The sequence below is a fragment of the Motacilla alba genome, chromosome 4 (genome assembly GCF_015832195.1).
Source record: "Motacilla alba alba isolate MOTALB_02 chromosome 4, Motacilla_alba_V1.0_pri, whole genome shotgun sequence".
In the NCBI taxonomy this organism is placed as follows: domain Eukaryota; kingdom Metazoa; phylum Chordata; class Aves; order Passeriformes; family Motacillidae; genus Motacilla; species Motacilla alba.
Window position 1 is genome coordinate 3,893,144 of NC_052019.1, and position 22,606 is coordinate 3,915,749.

Here is a 22,606-nt window from a genome sequence, read left to right on the forward strand (position 1 = left end):
TGTTTCTGCTCCTTTTTTTTTACACGTGACTGTTCTAAGTGAAGTTTTTCATTGATTTGTATTGCCAATTCATTATATTTTCTTAAATTATCATTATTTCTTTAACATCTTTATCTGCTTCTCTGATGCTGTAGTTCTGATCTGGTTTGTTTAGGTTTTAAAACTGCTCCCACAAATATGAGTCTTACAATAGATTATCATCTGTGCTTGTAAGCTGTCAGGATTGTTATAATTCCTTCTGATTGATCAGGCAATAGAGTTTCTATTTCTGCCTAATGTTTTCCCTGCTCTGCAGTTACTTGGTCTGGTGGGCATCGAGGAAATCCAGGTTGCTTTGGCAGGTCCTCAGCGAATTAAATCCAAGCCTTTTGGCCTTGTAGCTATATTTGTAATTCTGAATAAAGGAGGATCAGAGAGCTCATGCAAGAGCCGGGATAATTCAATGGAATTCTCTTATTTAACAATGCAGATGTAGAATAACATCTCTTTCTAAAGCAACCCTTTGCATCCCTTGTTACAGGAGTGAGTTGCATTTTAAGGGAAGATCTATTGGGAGCACATGCATAATCTAAAGGGATAGTGTTTATTCATTTGTGGAAATCACTTTGTGCCTGGAGACTCTTGTGAATCTGGCCTTGAAAAGAAAAGTTCCTTCCCAGAAAACTGTTTGTTGAAACGTGCACAGGCAGGATGATCACGATAAGGGTACCAGCAGGTGATATTTAATCCGATTTTTTCCCCCCCACCTCATTTTTTGGTTATGCTCTTTCAACTATTTTACAACATACTGACATGTATTTTGTCATGTCAGTGCCCTGAAAAACCTCAGAAATTCATAAAATATCACAGAAGCTGGAGGTCTCAGGCAATTGATGATAATGGTTTGATAAATATACCTGCATTTACAGCATGTGAATTTATGGGGCTGAAAAATGGCAGGATGGTGCAGCAAAATGTCAGTTCCATGAAAAATAGGCAGAAATTTTCAGTGAAAGGAGCACTGAAAAATAAGACAGCTCATTAAATGTTTGGGTTGATATTAGATGCTAACCTAAAAACTAAGAAAATAGTTTTGATAATAAAGGGTAAAGCTGGCAGGTAAAAGTAGTGGGTTTATTTAAAAATAACAGGGAGAGCAACTCAGGAGCTGCTGAATGAATCCATAAAACTGAACTCAAAATCTCCTGACACCTCTAAACAAATCTACATTGGGAATGTTAAATACAGAAATGCATACAGTATAAAAATATAGGTTTGAATTATTCTGGAAAAACCTGAGACTTGAGAGAAGCTGTGTGAAATCGCCTGTGAATGTTTTCCTGGTAAGAAATACACTTTTAAGTCAACATATTTGTAAAAGCTGGCTGGATCTGGCCAATAGGAATTTACTTGATATCAAACTGACAGAATTTTTTGGTGATTATTTTTCTTTGCAGCCACCAAACAGAAAAAAAAATATTTGAACAGCTATATTTTTGGCACATATTTCACATACAGATCATATGTCTGGCACAATTTCTTTGTTTTTATTCTCTTGCTATGAAAGAATTTTCCTGAATTTGTCATATATGTTTATAATCAATCTCAACCCTCGGCCATATATATATTTTCTATTTCAATAACAATAATGATCTGGAGGAAAAACACAGGATAAATTCCTATATTAGTAACATCTTTTGAAATTGTGTGAGAATTCTTGCATATTTTAGAAACTTGGTCGTGTTTCCTGCAATAGTGTGTAATATCAAACATAATGCCCTGACTAATTGCTGTTGGAACTATTTTACTCATCCCCCTCAGTTTTGTTTAGCTGATATATTCTTCACTTCCTTCCTTAAGCTGAAATGTGGAAATGCCAAGGTTCTTTTGTAAACAGCTGATAAACTCTGTTATAAAAAACACCAGACTGTTCTGGGTAAAAAAATAAAAAAAAATAAAAAAAATAAAAAATTAATTGTGAGTTTGATTAAAAACAGCCTATAGATAATAGAGAAAATAAAGGTGATATAAAGGTGATCCTGGCATGTATTTAATGCATGCATTAGGGGGAAAATGCAATAGCAGGTTGGCATGATCTTGGTTATGTCTGTAAACACCTTTTTTTTTTTTTCTCTTGTTTTTCTTTTTTTTCTTTTTTTTTAATGTGCTTAGAGAGCCACAGTTGTCCAGGAGTGAAGGAAATAAATTTTCATGTTCAATTTTCTGTGCTTGTCTTCCCTGTGAGGGTGGGCAGGCCCTGGCACAGGGTGCCCAGAGCAGCTGTGGCTGCCCTTGGATCCCTGGAAGTGTCCAAGGCCATGTTGGATGGGGCTTGGGATATTGGAAATTGTCCCTCCCCATGGCAGGGGATAATCTTTAAGGTCCCTTCCAACCCAAACCATTCTGTCATTCTTTTCACCTGGAAGTCAACAGACTGAGACATGTGATCTATGATTTCAGACAGAAAGGAAATCCTGTGTTTTACTTAGGTTGACGGAATATAGATTTTCTTTATGTTTTTACAAAAATAATCTAATACTATTAGAAAAAGTAGATATGTTAGAATATCTGAACCCTGTAGCAATTTAAAGCAGAATCATATACTATCAGCATAAAGGATTGTGTGTAATTACTCTCTTCAAATAAATTTTGCTCACTGTTGAAGAAATACACCATTTAGCAAATGCTGACACATTTTCCTTTTTAAGACATAAACAGTTAGATAGGACTGCTTTGATTTTCAAGAACTAGAATTCCCTTGCTTTAGCACTTTTATCTGCTTTAGCCTGATTTTTGCCAAAGAATGACTGTTTTATTTCGAACACCCTTTGAAGGAGGCTCAGAATTATGTGCAATTGATTGTATTTGGGTTTGGAACAAAACCTTTGCTGATTTTCAATAAATCTCAAATGTTTTTCTGCACAGTGTTTAAACTTTGCTACGAAAGGCAGTGGGGAGAAGTTAAAAGTGCTCTGGAACCTGTGTGCAGGGGTTAAAGCTGTTTGTGCAGGCAAAGCATGGAAATGGTCCAAGATGTTTGAAAATTAAGTTGTTGTACAAGGATGGATAAATACTAACTCTTCTTCCCACCAAATTCCAAAATCAAGGAGACACCACTGCTATTGGGAAGGTGGAATGGCAGAGGACAAAGACTTTTACCTGCTGGAAAATGTCACCAGCTGTGACCCTTTGGTACAGTGGTTTTTCCCTTGGCTCTCTCATTTGTGCTGGGAGAGCAGAAGCAGATTGAGACTCTGTAAATTTGGTTTCCTACAAATTGCTCTGAGCTGCTGAAGCCAGTTTTTACTGCTAAGGCAGAATGAAAAACCCAAGTGTTCCTTTGGCTGCAGAAAGCACTAGTAACCTGAGAACCTGAGTAAAAATAATTGTATGGGTTTTGTTAACTGGATGAAGTTGCAGAAAAATGAATGCATTTTGGGCACACAATTTTTTAATGACTTACAGCAACTGAGTTTCAAATTTATGGTATTATACATAGAAGCTGAGCCTCTCTTCTGGAATTACATTGCCCTTCATTACCTCCTGACATGTGGAATTAGCTTGGAAAAAATAGTGCAGCAGCAGGAAAAATATTACAATTCTTATTGTCTCTGGTTCATCATCAGGAGATTTTTGTTTTTACTTTGTTTTGTTAACAGACTAATGCAGATTGAGACATCACTGCCAAGTTAAAATGCTCTCTCAATTCAGACCAGGCAGATTATAATCTACCTTTTTACAGTGGACATGAGGTTTTAACTTGTTAAAAGCAGAAGACTGCTTGATAACAGCAGCTGGGCTATCAGTAAATATTAAGGAGGATTATTCTCCTAGTTAGTTTGAAAACAGCCTGGAGTTGAGAAAAGAAACGTCCACTCCAAAATCCTCATGAGTTGTTCTCAAGTTGGAAAGGATACCTATGACTGGGGTTGGGTGGGAATTCTTCTCTAATTGGCTTATCCACTGCATAAAGGAAAGCAGACAAAATGAGGGAGTTTGTTAATTGTTCAATAAATGTTTAGTTATTTAATTAATTTAACTAATTTAATAAATTTACTTCCTGTTCTGCAAGTAAGGATTAGACAGCTTATAAAAAACTTTCAGGGAGCTGCTTGAAGCTCGTGTTGTTGGCTTTTATTCTGTTTTCACCCATGTTTAGGGAGTTTTATGAAAGCCTCTGATCTCATATACAGACTTTGGTCTGCAAAGCAGAATCATCAATATGTTTATGGGTCTCATCAAGGAAGGAGCACAGGATTGTCACATTTTGCTATTATACACTCACCTTGCATATTCTGATGTGAATATATAGATAACTGGGCAGTAGAGACTTCAATGCCTTGAGGAAAAGAGCCATTTATTAAAGGAAAAATGGAATTTTGGTTAATACATGAGTGCACTTCTAACATGAAGAACAGCTCACTAATGCCAATGAGTGAGTCTGGAAATGGATAAAAATGCTTCAAAATACTTGAGAAGCTTTCACTAGCATATTTGGGCATCTGAATTCCAATTTGAACAGCATTTCTTAGGAGAAAGAGCTGCCACTTGAGCCCTCTCAGCAGCATATTTGGCATTTGACTGAGGACTGAAGATGGGCTTCAATTGCAGTGTGTAAATCCAGGGTAAGAACATGAGTTCAGTCCTGTATGTCTAATTATACCATTGGAGATGAGTGCAGTACCTGCCCTATTTCATATTTAGGGTTTTTCAAAGGAAGATTTATTCCTGGCTGGAATGTTTCTTTGAATGCCAGTGTTGAACGTCAGCTGGAGCATTAAATGTTACTTTGAGGATCAAATGTTACTCTGAGTGTCTGTAGTTTGAATTTGGGTTCCTCTAGCCCATGTAGATGAAACCAGCATTTCTCAGGCTGTTGAAACACTGCAGGGTTTTGTTGTTTTGTTTTTTTTTTCCCTGCCATAAATCATGTGAATTCAAGTAGAACATTAAGACTTTCAACTTGACCGTGTTTGCATTTAAGCTTTTCTCTTGAAATGAGATCGAGATATTAAATTTAAATCACCTCTGTGCTCCCTTCTCAAATTGAATGCTTGTCTAAACTGGGAATAACAGAATGTGAAAATCAGCTGTTCCTCTGTGAACTTCTGAAATGAGTAATGCTGATCTTAAATACACCAGTGTTTTCTCAGCATCAAATATCAAATGTTCAAATATCCTCAGCACAAGTCCATTTGCCTTTATTTATACTGGGTTTTGACAGCTAGGAAACAAAAATTTAGGAATTTTGACCTCAACTGATAAACTGAAAAATATTTTTTTGTTTGAAATTTTAATGTTTAAATAATCCTGAATGGCTGCATGACTACTGGTGTATGTTGTGTGATATTTTTCAAATATCACTCTTGTGTCACCACAGTTCTGGGTGATTTTACCTCATTTCTTGATAAGTTTCTTAAGACTGCAGTGTAATGTTGGTGTAAGTAGCAGTTAATATCCTGCAGACAATTTCTCTGTCATTCCCTCAGAAAAGGTGATTTCTCAGATGGGGGCTGCCTAGGGTAAATTCTCTTTCTGTTGCCTCAGAGATAGAATTGATTTCCTTGATCTTACACAAATAAACGTTTTCAACAGCTGTTGCCCCAAAACCACTGAGCTCATTTCTCCTGTCATTCACACCAGCATAAATCAGGATTAATTCTCCTGTGGCAGGTGATCCTGTGATACAAAACACACAGAAAGAACCAATAATTTGATATATCAGAAAAACATTTTTGGAGAAAAACAGAGGAAAAAGCAGGATTAAAGCTTTTAGCTTATAGAGGTTGGAGCACCTGCTGCCTTTTGGGACCTGTTGTCACTGGGAGGAGCCCCTGTTGCACAGCAGCTGTCAAGGAGCTAAACAAGGAGCTAATTTAAAGAGCTAAACAACATAGTAATGGAAAGAAATCAAAGATTTCAAATACACACACACATAGATATATATGGATAGATATAATTAGCTTCCTGACAGTAGGAAAAAAAAAAAGTGTATTTAAGAGCTGAAACAAAAAATACTGACCTGACTCTTTGGCTTATTGTTATTCTGGCTTCATTCTAATGCAGTTCCTTCCTGTTCAATATCAGTTTATAAAGCTGTGTTCACTGACCCCCAATAACTAACAAATCCCTCTGTGCAGCTAGATGAATAAATTCCAGTTCGTGGTAGTGCAAATGTATGCTGATGGCTGTTCGGTGAATGCATAACACATTGACCATTAAAGAGTTGAGGGTTAGAAGAATAAAAGGATATAAGATTGATGTATTTCTGTAATACATTAGCCATTATTTCTGGTAGCAATGGTATATACATTTTTTATATAGACTATGGCATGCTCTTTGGCCAGTAAATCATGCCCCGTTCATGCCAGTGAAAGAAAAACTTTGGTGATCAATTGTCACATTTAGAAAATACTATTTTATTATTCATTTCAATACATGGAGTGGCACTACAGAGACACTTCTACATAGAGTGTCTTGAACATTCTGGAATGCCATTGTGCAGATGGAGAAGTGAAAGCACAGAAACATTTCTATTGTTGGTGGATTGATTGTGGAATTCATTTCTACCTCAGTTATTCGAAGCTACAATTCAAGACCAGAGTGTGTTCTAGGAGCCAGGGCTGAGGTAAATCACTGCAGCTTTGCTGCTCTGCCTGAGCTGAGGATCTCCAGCTTTGTCTCAGGGGACGGATTGAGTGAAGAGGCTCCATCATTTTGTGTGAGGCCGGATGGGGTTTGTGTCTGTATTGAGAATTATTGAGTGAGACAATGAATAGAACCCTTACAATAGAAGTGCTGAATTGTTTGTAGCTGCCCTTGACCCCCCCTTTGTCTCTTGCTCCTGCACACGTAACTTAAAGAATTCATATTTAAAATTTGCTAACTTTTTTAATGTGTTCAGGGCTTCTATTGCTGTTTCTCACTCTAAGAAAAGGGATTGGTTTTCAGAATTGAGTTGACTGTGATCCACTTTAGATAACATGAGTAGTGATCAAACTTCCATCATTATTTTTGCATTGTTAGGGGAGTCTGAGCTATTACAGACGTCTGAGTGGAGACAGCAATAACACATTAAACACATCAGAGGCACCAGAATGTCACCTGTTCTGGTGACACAAAGAAGTTCTCTGAGAGAAAGAAAAATCCTTCAAAGATATGTTTTAGTTTTATTTTTTCTTTGATCTTCCAAGTGCATAAGATATAATAATAACTTATTATAAGATAATATTATTATCTCATTATTATTATTTTCTTATAAGATAATATCTTACAAAGATATTGTAAGAACCTGGGTAACGTGTGACAATTTAATTTAAAATATTAATTTTTAAACTCAACCAATAATCCTTTGGGTCATGTTCCAAGCACAGAAATGCACATGCAAAAAAGACAGTATGAAGGGATGTCACAACTTCTTTTAGCTAAAAGTTTCATCTCCACTGGTGGTATCTTCTTGGTATATCCCATTTAAAATGATTTTTGGTTTATTATTTGTTTGTTTGTTTTTAAGGGACTAAAGTTCTGTGAATTTCTTATAAAAATAGTCTTAATGGATACAGATATACTGTGCAGTAGGTAAATGTGATTTTTCCTTGTTCTCTTCACTCACAAATCTGAACAGACCAGACTTAGTTTAGCTCACAGTGAGTCTGCAAAGGAGAAATGTGCAGAGGTGTTTATTGGGTTGAGTTTTTTCATTTTCCTTTTGCTGTCACTACTCAATCTCTTAATATACATTTGAGTGGGCCCTGAGCACAGAGTGGAGCTCACTCCTTGCAGTTGGTGCAGTAAATCTGACCTCATCACACACTGCTGCTGTTTGTTTTCCCTAATTAAATGTTCCATGTACAGAAATCCATGCAACTGCTGTTAGTGCAGGCTCCAAGTGAAACTAACACCTGCCTGCAGTGGCTCAGGCACAGCTGATCCTGCCTTCAGACAGGAGCATCATCTGCCAGGTTTCCTTCCAGCTCCAGTTTCCATAACTTGTGGTAGTATTATATTAACGTCTGTGCAGAGACATGGATGTTCTGTGGTTTCTATAAAAACTGATCAGACTTAGCCACAGTGTTCCCACCATTGAAATAAACTTGATTTGCCTGCTCCAAAAGAAGCAGGAATAACCCTGGTTATTCCCAACCTGCTTCACAGATGGGAAATCTGTGGGTTAAAAAAAAATAAATACAGGTAGCATCCATCACCTTACCCAGACATATTATTGAGTGAAATTATCACTTCTCAAAGCTGCATGAGAGGACTTAATGATGGGAGAGGACTAAAAAGTGGAGCATTATTAAGTTCCCCCAGCATGAGGGGACTTAATAATGCTCCATTTTATTGTATATGTCCTTGCATTTTCTTTTTTTTTTTTTCCCCTTCATTTTTTTTCCTGTTCCAGATTGACATCTCAGAAATCATTTAATCTAAAAACTGTTCCTGGAAAACTGAATGATGACCTGTAGTGTGATGAAAGATAACTTCCCAACAACACAGGGGGAAAATGTACTCTCATCATTCCTTCACCGGTGGCTAATTTTAAAGGTGATTTACTAAAAGGTTTTTATAGGAACCTGAAACCAAAGTGCTGGAGCTACTCCTTGGCCCAGTGCAGGGTTTCAGACATCCAGGCTGATGTTAAAAGTGTTAATTGCAGATTATCCCAAGGGTCAGGAGGCCGTGTGGAAGCAAATTGGAGCATCTTCCAACTCCAAGCCTATCCTCATGTACCCAAACTCTCCTGCTCCCCAGCCAGTTTATAAAGCTGGGTTTATAAAGCTGAGGTTCTTCAGGTGTGCAGTTCTTGCTGTGGTTTTTAGGAAGAAGGATTTTCTTCTCTCAGAGAAGCAGCTCAGTAAACACCAGACAGGATGAATCATGGTTTCTTAGAGATTTGTAGTTTGTGGTCAAGTGTCAGATCCAAGTGAAGGTTTCACCACAGATTTTAAGAAATTTCTCCATTCCTTAGGCTCCCCAGGGTGGGCCGTGAGTTAAACCCTTTCCTCGGTGAGGCATCAGGAGGATAACAAGGTTTGTGTCCTCAAAACAGTTGCCTGTTTTCACTGAAATTTAATTTTCGTTAAATTTTCATTTTTCATTGAATTTAATTTTCACTGAGGCTTCTCTGTTCCTTTGAATTAAATTAAGCAAAAGCTTAAAAAATTACTAAGGTGGACTGCTGGAAGGACTCTCTGCAGCTTCATCCTGGACCTACTGGCCCTTGACTTTCAAATGGTAATTTCCAAAAATCCCGAATTCAAAGTGCTTTTGCCTTTAAAACTTACAGCAGAGACAGTTGACTCACTATTGTCATCTCTGCATGCCAGGAGGAGTATAAATCAAAGCACAGTGAATTAAAGGGATCGGCAGTTCTGTTTAGAATTTTGATGTCAGTATCAATTTCTTAAATTTATGTTTGTTTCCATTCTTTGTTTAATGCTGAAAGTCACATGAAGAGCTCTTGGTATAAAATCTCATCGTTAAAAACTAGTTGTTTGTTAGCTGCATTCATCTTTTTTTTTTTGTTTGAGGAGCCACAGAACAAGTCAAAAACATCACTGTAATACACAATAAATAATCTGGGTTTTGTTGAAGTGGTTTTGGGTGTTTATCAGCTAATGATGATCCTTTGCAAAGGTAATCAGCTTTCATGCACATAACTGCAAATATGTGACAACTGGGACAAAAATGTAAGACTGGCTCAGACAGGTTTTAGTCAGATAAACATGATTGAGTTCACAAGTAAGATGAAAATTTCCACGTTTACTACAACAAAACCAAAATTCTATGCAAGAACTCTTAAGAGTGCAGTCTTAAATTAGGAGAAATTGTAATTTGAGGATATGTGCCCCAGCACATTGAATAATTATTACTATATTCCCCATTTCAGATGAGGAGAGAGACTTTAATATGAAAGCAGTTTTTCTCAGCCCATTGTCATATCTTTAAGAACACATTGAGGTTTCTCAGTGCCATCTTTTTGGCCAACATCTTTCTGATAGATATGAGAGAGATAAAATATATGTGAGATATATATATATATATATATGTGATATAGAAGAGGTAATTCAGGGTAAAACTCTGCCTAGGATTATGTTTGGAGTTGAAAAAAAGAGGGATGAGTGTGTGCAAGTGCTCAGGTCTGTGTTTACCTTAGTGGTATAAATGCAGCTGCTGGTAAACAACTATATTTAAGAAATCTCTTTTTCTGGTCATGCCAAAAGGATGGACAGTGACAAGACAAAAAGTCAGGAATAATGGATGGATGAGTTTTTTATAATACAAAACTTGGAAAATAACTCATATCGACATACAGCTTTTCTGCAAAGTACTCTGTGTGTTTGTTTTATGGTGTCAGACACTTATTTTAAGGGCAATTAGCATAAATATCACTTTTTTCAAGAGAAAAGGCGATTTATTAGCAGAAAAAAGGGCTGCTAAGCAGGCAAGTAAACTGAATGTTGTTTTGAGCCAATATGAGCTCTCTCCATGCCAGGGTTAAAGCTGACAGGAGGAATGGGAAAGGGAACATCCAGTTCTGTTGCCTTGTCTACACATTCTGGTTCTGGGCAGATGACTTAGTTTTGCATTCCCGTTGAGCCATTACTAAATTATTGTAAAAACATTTCATAAACTATTCATGCACAAAAATTGAGTTCATGTAAAATCAGTCTTTCTCTGAATGGGATTTTCTGAGCCTTTCAAACACCACTCCAAATTAAATTTCTTCAGTCACCCCTAGGAAGGAAATCAGCCCTCTGATTCTGTGGCTCTCCTCTGGACCCACTCCAACAGGTTCATGTCACCTCTGTGCTGAGCTCTGCAGGTGTGGTCTCACCTGAGCAGGCAAAGGGGCAGAAACACCTCCCTCAGCCTGCTGGCCACTGGCAAAGCTGTGCTGGCTGTCGTGAATCACCTCCCTGTTCTCCATGTGCCTTAGCAGAGCTTCTAGGAGCTTCTGCTCCAGGATTTTCCCAGGCACAGAGGTGAGGCTGACAGGGTCAGCTCCCAGGGTCCTTTTAAACCCTTTTTAAAGATGTTGCCCTTTTTCCAGCCAATGTTGCCCTTTTTCCAGCCACCTGGGATTTTCCCTGACTGCCATGACTTGGTGAATATGATGGAGTGTGCCTTGGCAACTGCATCAGCCAATTCCCTCAGGGCTCAGGGGTGCATCTCGTTGGATCCCATGGACTTGCACGTTTGTCTTCCTCAGCTGGTCTCCAACCCCATTACTCTGTCAGCTGGAGGGTCTTTGCTCCCTTTTCTCCTTTGGGAAGAGAGGTTGCTATTGAGCACTGAGGCAAAAAACTTGCTGGGTACCTCAATTTCTTCTGTTCAAACTGTTGTCAGTTTGCCAGTCTTGCTTATCAGGGGGGATGCACTTTCTGTGACCTTCCTTTTCTGGCTGATGTACCTCTACAAGCCCTTATTGTTCTTTGCATCCCCTGCCAAATTCTGCTCCATCCACATTGGTCAGCTAAATAAAGTTGGTTCTACCCAACCTGCAAGTTATGTTTCTTTAGGGATCAGTGATTATAATTTGTGCTTTGTTTATACCCTGGGGTGTCTGATATCACACTGTTAATGCCTTCAGAGCTTCTGTTAATGTCTTGAACTTTTCCGAGTTCCAACACAGTCCCCTCTTTTTCTTCAACAGCTGTCAAAATACAGCTCCCTGATAATATAACTAACATTTAATTATCACAGCCTAGTCAGGCATGCATCCATGTCCCAGGGTCACTGAGCAGTTTGCCAAAATAGTGGACTGTTATTAGATAGATGGATTGCTTTGGTAACTACTTGCTATTAATATCTATTAATTACAGCACTGCCAGGGGTATGTTGTCAAAATTGCTTTATGGGATCGACTCACACACATTGCAGTGTTGTAAATCTTTCCATAGGACACCAGCTGCCCTCTTGCTCCTTGGATATTTCAGGATCCATTGCTCATAATTCATTATGTGTTTTAGTAGCAGTGGCCTTGGCTACAAATTGACCAGAAAGGATTAATACACAAAACTTCCTGAGTTTTGTTGATGTACCAGACTAACAAATTGTTTTGGCCATTTCGCGCACTTGAAATGTAACAGTTACTGTTGGAGAAAGGTTCTGTTGTGTGTGACACTGTGTCTCTGACATTCAGAGCCAGTGCTGTCATTTTTGTTGTGTTCCTCTGCATTCTTTGTTCACTGGTGTTTCACTGTGAATAGACCAGTAATGGAGGAATAGTGTCTGAAATCCTTTACCTGTTATCAAATTAAATAGAAAAGGAACCCAATCCTGCTAACAGAGGTGAAAAACACTGAGATGGGTCTCTGGTCTCTGACCTCTACAGAAGGAATTCTTGTAGTTGGGCATTTTACCTTTGCTTTCTTTGAAAGGATAAACAGATGTACCCATGTGATGTAAAATGCAGTTTTACCTGTAACTCAAAAAGTCAGTAAATGAAATTAATCACTTTTAGCTAGACTGTCTACACTCAGCAGTCATGTGAGTGGCATGGTTTAAAACAGCTTATCTACTCCATGATCTACCTAGATGAGCAACAGGGAGCAGCTCCCCTGCATCTTTACAAGCTGCTTTCTTGTAGGAGAAAGACTCACTGCATTCTATCAGTTCAATGCTACATTGCTCAAGGCCAGTTAAAATTAAAGTACAAATCTGGTCTTAACTGAGTCCTGCTCTCCTTCTTGTCTTACTCCAGCTGTTTGCTGTTTATTTCTTCAGCAGTGGGTGCACATGAATAGAGAGAAAATTCAGAAATTACATCAAGATAGTGAGCAAATCATTGAAGGGAGGAAGCTGAGTGCCCTGCTCCCTCCCCAGCTCCTGGAGGAGTGAACCTCAGGAGGGAACCCCTTTCCTGCTGCCCTCATCTCTGGGCTCCCCACTGCTTCTATCATTTATTTCTATTCCAGCTGAGTGGCTCACAAACACACCCTTGAGGAAACAAGGGAGGATCATCCATAATTCCTGAGGGAGTTTTCAGTCACAGCACAAAGCATTTCCACTGGTTTCAGCTCTGGGGATTAACATCCACACGCACTTTTTTAAAGTCTTTGAATTTCAAGCTATTTGGAGATTCAGTGGAACAGAGAATTCCTGACAGATGTGGGCCTGGATTTTTAATTGTGAGATTGGATCTTCAGGTAGGAGCTGGGCAGTTGTTGTCAGGACCATTGGTTCCAGCTGAGAATGCAGCTGATAGTTCTGGGCAGTGTCCACTGCAAGTGTCCAACAGCATTGCTTGAATAATTTTACAAATTAAAATAAAGTAGAACTGAAACCCTGAATAAAAAAGGAAAAATAAAAACAAACAAACAAACAAAAAACATGAAACTGAAACTGGAGTAATTTTCAGAATTATTTTTCTCAGGTTTAAATTGGAGAAATGCCCTGAGACAATCCCCTGCTTTTTTCTTTAATCAGTTTGCTTTCTCCTGGTTTCCATAGAGAATTGTTGAGATGATCCTGCTGAGAAATCACAATTACCTGGAAGGATGGTTTAAAATCAGAGATTGTCCCACTCTTCTTCTAGAAGGTCTTTAGACACAGTAAGGAGTTTGCAATCAGGCACATTTATCCCACTTGAGGCTCATCAATCTGGTGTAAAAACTTGCCCTGTTTCAGGAAGACAGAGTTTTGTGATCAAATTCCATATATAAAGAGAAAGGAAAGAAAAGAAGAGATGGTATTTACTTCTACATTTTTTTTTATTTATATCTGAGATCATTATTATTGTCTGATATGAAAAGTAAAAGATCAAACATAATATGATACCTTTTTCTTCTTTTCTTCACTGGCAGATCTATAATTGAACATAAGCCAATGTTGGCTTCTTTTCAGTTATGAAAATATTTAAGTAGAAGGACTTTTCAAGGTAGTTCATTTCTGATCTCCCTTTTATTCCATCCTATGGGTCATAGTTGTGGCATGCACCAGAATGGTCCTGGAAAATGAAGGAGATTCAGAATGATTTAACAACACTTCATTGAAATAGTCTAAAATTAGGATCTTTTTGTTTAGACTTGAGCTTTCTGTACACATGAGGTTTCCAACACTCTTAGGTTTCCTTCAAAAATCTCAGACGAAGACCTGCTGAATTTAATGAAGTCTGAGGTACTTGGAACATTACCAAAAGCAGAAATCTTTTCAAGCTCTTCCAACTAAATCTGATACAGAGCGAGTCTGAAAGGAGTTGGAGTGTGTGGAAAAGCCTCATTCCTGTAGTAAGTAGGAGGGAAAATGCTGTTGACCTTTTGAGAGTGAAAAGAGGTTTTCAGAGGTTCAGTGGGCAGCATATAAGACATGAAATAAAACATTCAACTGTTGTGCTTGACGTGCTCTGTAACTTTCTAACATCCTGCTGGTACCAATCTCCTTAGATTGATATAGTAAATGGCTGAGCAGTTCGTGTAAAATATGTTCAGGGTTTGGTGATAGAAATTTTCAAGGCAAACATCAGACTCGTTAAATCAGGTCATTATTAATTTACAAAAGTAATGCCTTTTTTTAGTGCTTTGCATGCAGTTAGATTATTTAATAGATGTGAAATATATGTACAGCTGAACTTAAAAATCTATCTCTTATTTAGAGAAGTGACTGGTTAATATAAATGAGGGAAAATTGGCCACATTATCTAGTATGAGGTTCCCCCCATGCCATATGGAATAGGCTGGGAGGGAGAAGCTACAGTCTAATATTTTCATGGCAGTACAAGCTGGCACTGCAGAGCATGACGAGGAACAGGAATCTGCTGCAATGTGTACTCTCAGTGACATTTTGATTTTTCTGGCACTTGTTTGTGTATGTGCAAAAACATCCTGTCCAGTGATAAATAGAGTTTTGCTCATAATAGAATGCTTGAGCGAGTACAGCGAGGATAAAGAAGTTGAAGATCTTGGGGAACTTGGCTTCAACTCTGCCCTCCTTTAGAAAAAAAAAATCTCTTATTTGTGGCTCCATGAATATCACTGGGCTGCCTACAGCAGAACCAGCATTAATATATGTCGGATTTTTTAAGGATTCAGAGATTTCAGAGATTGAAGCAGTATCTGGATAAATTACTAAGTGAATGGATAAATAATTACAAATAGTTGAGATACCACAGCTCAGCAAATTACGTTTCATCAGCTGAACGTGGTAATTGATTATTTGCTTGGCTTTAGTCCCCTGTGAGTGCTGCAGAAGTCTCTCACTTAAACCACCTTCAACTCAAGCTGAATCACTCAAACAGTTTCAGCTTCTCAAATGTGTGGTGTAGACACAGCAGTTTACCAGTGTCTTGGGTTTGTGTAAATTACTCTGCATTTTCCTAAATAAAGAATAATTTCTTGCATTTTTTTTCTTCCTATTATTTCCACCAGTTAATTGCAGTGAAAACATAAATTACATAAATAGAAAAATGTGAATGAAACTATTTAAGAAGAAATCACGTATTTATAAAAATATGGAAAACTAAGAAACTGAGATAGAAATAGATTACAACCTCTACCTTTGAATGGTAAAATGGTTGGGGAAGCTAAACAGAGCCTTTTCAGTATCATTTCTTCTAAGCAATTTATGGTGAGAAAAAAAGAATAAAAGGAAAATGTTACAAAATAGGATATTCTGCAGCTTTTGTGTTGCTATTGCTCTTTTGCTGTAGCTTATACTGCTTCCTTTTTTCACATTTTTGTTCTGAGCAATAGATTTTTTTTTTTTTACCTTTTCACTTAGGTTGAATTCCAAATGGCCATGTTAAATCTTTGAATTTAATTTTGAAACAGAAGACAATGGATTTTGGTAGTCAGAAGAGCTCAAGATATCTTGATAGTCATGGTTACCTTTAATAATACAAAGGGCTCAAATGAAAAATGGAAATAGTCTAATTTATAATCACAAAAAAAAGGTAGCTACACCTTATTTTAATCAGTGTGAAAATGAAGTAAATTGATATGAAAGATCCTTGATTGCTTTTGTAGTTTGAAATGCAATTTTGTGGCAGAAATAAAAGTTTCCTGTCCTAAGGTCCCCACAAAGACTAATAAAAATTTGCATTAGAAAAAAAGTCATTCCCCACCCCACTCTGCTATCCAGCAGGAAACTGAGGCTGAAATACAAAAAAAAAAAAAAATTACAGACAGATAAATTTTATAGGAACTGGTCCTGTATGTATTTTAAATAACTGAAATTAATGGAACTCCTTGTGTGATTAAAGACAGATACTGGCAAAGGGTAGAAATGCACTGATAGAAATCCATATGGAGGAGTTTGTTCCTGCTTTTTCACATCCCCAGTTCTAGGATTGGTTCAGTGGATTTGGTGATTGCAGAAAAATACAGCATCACTGGAGCTGGATGTTTATCTTCTTGCTCATTACATCTCTGTGCTCTTGCAGGTCAGGTTTAAGGTGTTCAGCAATTGTTTTGATGGTAAAAGAGCAGCTTAGCAGATCTGAAATTCTGGACAATAATGTTCATCTCCACAGCAGTTTCACTGTTATTAAGTTCTCCACGTGTTTTTGGGAATGATTCACAGTTCATTGATTTTGGTGTTTAAAATGTGTTCCTTGATATAAATACTCTTCAGACAGTTCACACTGATCTCAATACAATCTTAAATTCAGTTTAGGCACTCATTGAGTTCAGTGTTCTCAAGGAACTTAGTAAAAAAAAAAAAATTAACTACCTGGTTGCTTCCATAGCCTGTCAGGAAACTTCCCCTTCAATGCTTTGGTGGAGACAGAGCATTTGAAGTGCAAAGGTAAAGGCTTCAAATCAAAGTTCTGCTAAATTGGCAGCTGCACTAATACAAAGCCTTTTCATTTTCCTTTCCATAGTCTCTGCTCCAGGAAATTCCCACCCTCAAAAGTGTCTGTGCTCTTCAAAAAACATGTTCTATTAAATACACCCAAGCCAATCAAGTTATAATGCACCAGCAAAACACCTCTTATTTCACTAGTACTTTTTTCAACAATCACCAGGGGCAGCTGTAATAAACCAGACATCTTCCAGATGTACATAATAAACATCTGGAAGAGGAGTGAAGCAGGCACATGGAACAGTCCCTGGAAGGGGCTCCCTTTTTTATCCGTTATCCAAAGGGATCAGTTTGGCAACTAATCCAGATGTCTCAGCTAAGTGGGGTGCAATTGTATATTAATTTTTTTCTTCATAGTTTTAGATAGGAAAAATATTTGAATTTGCTGAATTTATAATAAGCTTAAACAGGGGGAATTACCTTTTGGTTTCTATCAAGTAAGAGCATGCATGTGGACCTTACCTTGCTGTGGCAAGAATATAAATTGATGGTGACTTGACTGTGTATTTGATAACAAAGTGATTAAAGAGTGAGGTACCTGGTGACTGAGCACCTAAAGCTTGTGTTGTTTCACAGATCCATGCTTATGAACTGAAGCTCAGGCTTGAGCAAGTAAAGGCTATTTCTTGCCATATTTTAAAAATTAAGTTTTAGGTAAAGTCATAGATTTGTAGTGCTGAATTCAGTTTTATCCAGATTGCATCTGCCATGGCAGAAATTGCTTATCCCTGTGTTTATTTGACATAATCAGATCTTGCTGTGGTGCAGGCTGGCACACTCCCTGCTGGATTGTGGAATAGTATTGCTGCCTGACTGCTGATGATACAGGGCTGGATTTATGCAAGGCTTGAAATATACCACAGAAACTATCAAACTTAGGGTTATACATGATATGTAGCATTATTTCTTTTAAACAGATAACTATAATGCTCTTTGATATATATTTAATGCAGCAATAATTACATTTGTGCTCTTGTGTTGATAGTAACACCCAAAACAATGTACTGAACTCTATTTTACAAAAAAAAGGGAGGGAAAAGATTTCTCTGGTTGTGTCTGTATCCTTCTCAAAAAAACAGGACACTTTGCAACATCCAAATATTATCTATCAGATTATATTTAAAGACTAATTAACAGACACAGAGAAGAATGAAGTTTTATTTTTTGCTGATTATATCTGCATTGCTCCCTTCCAGAGGAACTCAACAACTTGCTTTATAGTTTGATGACCATTTTATGACACCCAGCAATCTTCATCACATATTTCTATCTGCAAAAAAGTAAATGTTAAATCTGAAGCCTTGGGACAAATTCTCATTGTGTTAATCACAAAATGTAAGGGCAGGCTGAAAAGCCACTTAGTTCCAATACAGGAAGGAGGCTCTTGCTAAACTTAATACCATTTACTAGTTTTTAAAGTCTGTAATTTCCACTGCTGTTAATGAATTCTAAATATTATCCTGCTTAGCTGTTGTTTCTCGTGAAGATGAAAGGGTTTTGTTTGATGTGTGCAAAGAAGTGACTACAGAAAATGGTAAATTAATTGGAAGATGTCATCTCAGGAGAATGTTTTTGACAGGAGGGCTGTAAGGCTGTTAACAAACAGACCAACTCATTTGTCTCATCATGAAATGAAAATAAAAATCACAACATTGTGATAAAACCTTGACTAGGAAATGCCTGCAAGACTCTTTGAAGCCTTGGGTTCTTTTCTTGCCTGGGCTCTGGCACTCGGATTTATGCAAACCACGCTGCACAGAACTGGAAGTGAAATAGGTTCTAAGCAGAACAGATGGATCAGGGCTAAGGCAGGGATGTGCGCTGCAGATGAGAACAGATTAATAGCACAAGGGGAGACTGGAGGAAAATTGGGAAGATGGGGGCATTTGAACTAATTCATGAATCATTTCCAACTGATAGCTATGCCTTCAGGAACAGTGAATAATATCAAGGAAGCATATTTAAATTTTTATAAGTTTGTTTTAATAAAGATTGGAATAAAGTGCCATCATTTTGGATGATTGAAAAGTATCCTGCATTCCCCCATCCCAAAATGTACCTTAGTGATTTAAATATCACAGTGTGCACTGGGACATGAATTGCTGTTTGGAAAACCCAGGGCAGATTCATGGAGTTGGCACAAAGCTTTTGGGAATGGGTTTTTTTGGAAGAGCTGGGAGAACATGCTCCTCCACTTGAATCCAAGCCACAGAGATGCAGCTCTGCTGTGTCTGGAGACGTGGTCTGATTTCCAGATCTCATTCAGATGTCTCTCCAAGTCTTTATCTTATCCAAATAGCCTTCAGTCTTAGAGCTTCATACTTCCCAAAGCTGTGCCAGGGCAAGTAAATGTGGATTTAAAGATCTTTGAATGAGATCTTCAGATGCATATTACAGAACAAGGTTTCAACAGAATTATTTCACATCTCTAAGTTACTTTACTGTTACTAATGGATGTTTTACTGCCAGGCAGACAAACATATAGAAATAAAGAAGTGCTGAAAATTAAAATTATTTTAAGATGCACAAAGCCAATGAAGATATTTGAGAGATATGTAACTGCCCACTCTCAGTGAAATTATCAGTTTTGATTATGGGTTGAAAAGTATGATTCTATGTGTTGGGACATCAAAAACCCTTTCTTTTGCCAAGCTCAGAGTGTATGGATGAGCCTGATTGCCTGTATTAATAATGAATATAGTTCATAAGAGGAAAAATAAACTGAGAGGAGGAAATGTACAGATAAATGTCTGGATGTTTTGAATTCCCTATATGACTTCTCAGCAGATAATTTTCAAGCTATAGAGGAGGATTTGAAACACTTGACAGTGAAGGAAGATTCTGAGAAAAATCTAAAGAAGATGGGCTGTTCAGTTTGCTAGTAAGGAAATAATGTACAAGGGTTTCTGTTCACCAACACAGCAGATGTATTATTCCTCTTGTAAAAAACTCTTTCATTTCAGGCAAAGCTTAATAAGAACAGAGGAAGGTATAAAATGGCTCACTTGCCTAAAACTTGGTTCTCATCCTGATGATTTCATGATTTCATTGCAGGTTGCAAATCTGGCCTGTTCAATCTCCAATAATGAGGAAGGTGTGAAGTTAGTCCGTATGGCAGCCACACAGATTGATAGTCTGTGCCCGCAGGTGAGTGAAGATTCCTGCTAAAAACTACTTGAGAAGTCTTTTAGCACTTAAAAGCACAGAAGAGCATAGCCTTGTCTTTGTCATGAGATTGTTGCCTGATTTCCACAAACTGTGAAAAACACATCCATATCTTGAGACCCTTCATATCGAATGGGTTGTATGCTGTACTTTTAACACAGTCCACCATCTATTTGCTCTTTCCCTTGCAAAATAAAAAAAAATAAAATAAAATCACCACTCCTCCTCTAACAAATGGCTTTGACTAACAGGTGATTAATGCTGCACTCACATTGGCTGCCAGACCCCAGAGCAAAGTAGCCCAGGACAACATGGACGTGTTCAAGGACCAGTGGGAGAAACAGGTGCGAGTTCTCACTGAGGCTGTCGACGACATCACTTCAGTGGATGATTTCCTCTCTGTTTCAGGTACTGAGGTCAAGAGACTTTTCCAAAAATATACTCCTAAATTAAAGTATTGGGTCAGAGCAGATAAAAGCCATAATTACTAAGCATCATTAATCCATCAGTCTGTGTGTATTGGAATGCTGATCTTCTGTACTCAGTAGGACCAATCACGATGTGTTAATTAATCCCTAGTAGAAATGGTTGGCTCTTCACCTCCCAGAAAATAGCACCTATTTGTGCTTCTATTCCTAGAGAAGCTTTGTTTCAACTCAGACAAAAATAGGGTTTTCACCACCTTCTAAAAATTTGTTCCAGACCTGTTACAGGCCAAGAATATTAGTTGAAATTGTTTGAATCCTTGTGCAGTTGCGTGAGGAAAGAGGAGGAAAGGTGGACTTTACACAATCACAGGATGGTTTGGGTGGGGAGGGTAAAGAAGGGATAGAAAAGAGAAGGACACTGACCCTGGGTCACAGTCTTTCCTCCATCCTCCTAGTAAAGTGCTCCAGCTTGTGGCAGAGTGTATTGTTGTAATTTGATCATACCCAGTGAATGCTGTAGTTGCAGAGTGGTGCATGGCTTGGGTTAATTTCTGCTGCAGAAAACTCATTTTCCTATTTTGCTTAGATGGGTGAATTTCAGTGTTGTGAGTAAGGACATAGAGTGTGCCAAGAGGGCTTTGCTTACTCAAATGTCTCAGAAGAGCCAAACTTCATGAGACAGTCTGGCCAAAATGTTATTTTCCTTGATATTTCTTAATTTTTCCAAAAGAAGCTTACGACAAAAAAAAATCTTGAAAGAAAAAATATATTTATTATTTAAAAGAATCCTTTCTTATCTTTTTTTGCCCTATTTATCTTGTTTGGTTGTATCCTGCTACCCTTATTAACGGGGAAATGGTTTGGTTTAGTTAATTACACTCCTTTGTTCAACAGCCCTGCAAGTGTTTCCTGCAAGCCATTGCAAGAAAATGAAAATGAGCTCTCTGAACAGTAGGGCACTTCAGAATATGGGAGCACATTGATTTTTATTTGAGATTTGAAGCTCCAAACACTTTCTGGCAGAACTAGTTCTAAGAGAAAGGGATGGCCAGGCTGTAAACTGCAGACCCAGTCCATGTGCCAGAGTTGGAAATCTGGCTCAAATGGCTATTTTCTTCTTTGTTTGAGGACTTTGCTTACTCCAAGTGCTTGTGTCCATAAACCAGAAGTAATTTGAATGGATGATGGGTTTTTTCTTTTCTTTTTCTCAAATCTTAATTCCTTCAAACAGAGTTTTGACTTAGATCCAAACTTTCCAAGGCAGCTGAGAAGTATTATTTCTGTAAAGTTGAGATTCCTTTTTCCTAATTCTTTGCATGGACATCTCTGTTAAACATGAGGAAACAGAAATCCTGTTGCTCTTGCTGTAAAGCTTGGAAGCCTCAGCTTACATGGAGTATTTTTTATTTTGGATGTTAAACCAGTGAAGCATTCAAAATGCCACTATCTAGTTAAATGTACCTCCTAAAATGACACCTCCTCCTCTTCATAATGACTGTCACATTTGATAGTGTGTTTTAATAATGTGGTGGCCACCAGAAGAAAGCTGACTATGATTTTAAGAAGCTATTTCATATTCCAAATGAACTGTCCAAATTCATATATAACTTCTTGTTGGGCAAAGTTTGTTTGTGCCATGGTAAAAGCAAATTGGTGATGGTGAAATGGAAACAGCAAAGAAAAAATTTAACAGAGCACTGCTTTTTTATTCTGAGTAGGGAGTGTTTTAAACAAAGAATTTTGCCTTGCAAGTTACTCAGATTCACAGCTCAAGGGACTTTCAATTTCTATCCAAAGTTGTTGCAGTGTAAAATTCGACATCATGTAAAACATTTCTGAAACCCTCAAATGATCCAACCTCAGAATTTTTAACTGTGAAGATTAGTGAGTCATTCTTTCTAGTGGCAAAGGATAATTAACAAAAAACAGTTGGTGAACTGATTAATTCTGTTTTACTACTACTACAAAGAACAGAATTTCCTTTTTGCTTCAGAGGTGTCTCTAGCAGAAAATCAAGTTGCTCTTTAGAGTCACTGAGTTTGGTCAAATATGAAATTCAGTCATGGTCTTACTAAATTTTTTTTACTCTACTGACTGCAGAGAATAATGCCTGACCTAGTCAGAGTCTTCACGCTTTCACATAATTTGTATGTGAGAATACTACCTAAATTCTGATACTGCAGCACATGAGAGTAGATGGCCTGATCCAGAGCCAGAAAAATAGCAATGCA

General features: G+C 37.7%; 1 protein-coding gene across 5 annotated transcripts in view; it reads left to right on the forward strand.

Moving 5' to 3' along the window:
* Window positions 1–22,606, forward strand: part of CTNNA2 (catenin alpha 2) — a 464,788-nt gene that overhangs the window by 381,489 nt on the left and 60,693 nt on the right. For all 5 annotated transcript variants that reach the window (XM_038135460.1, XM_038135463.1, XM_038135459.1 and 2 more), the window contains 2 exons: window positions 19,837–19,929; window positions 20,199–20,355. In XM_038135460.1, the coding sequence (XP_037991388.1) occupies window positions 19,837–19,929; window positions 20,199–20,355 (250 nt within the window). The remainder of the gene's footprint in view (window positions 1–19,836; window positions 19,930–20,198; window positions 20,356–22,606) is intronic.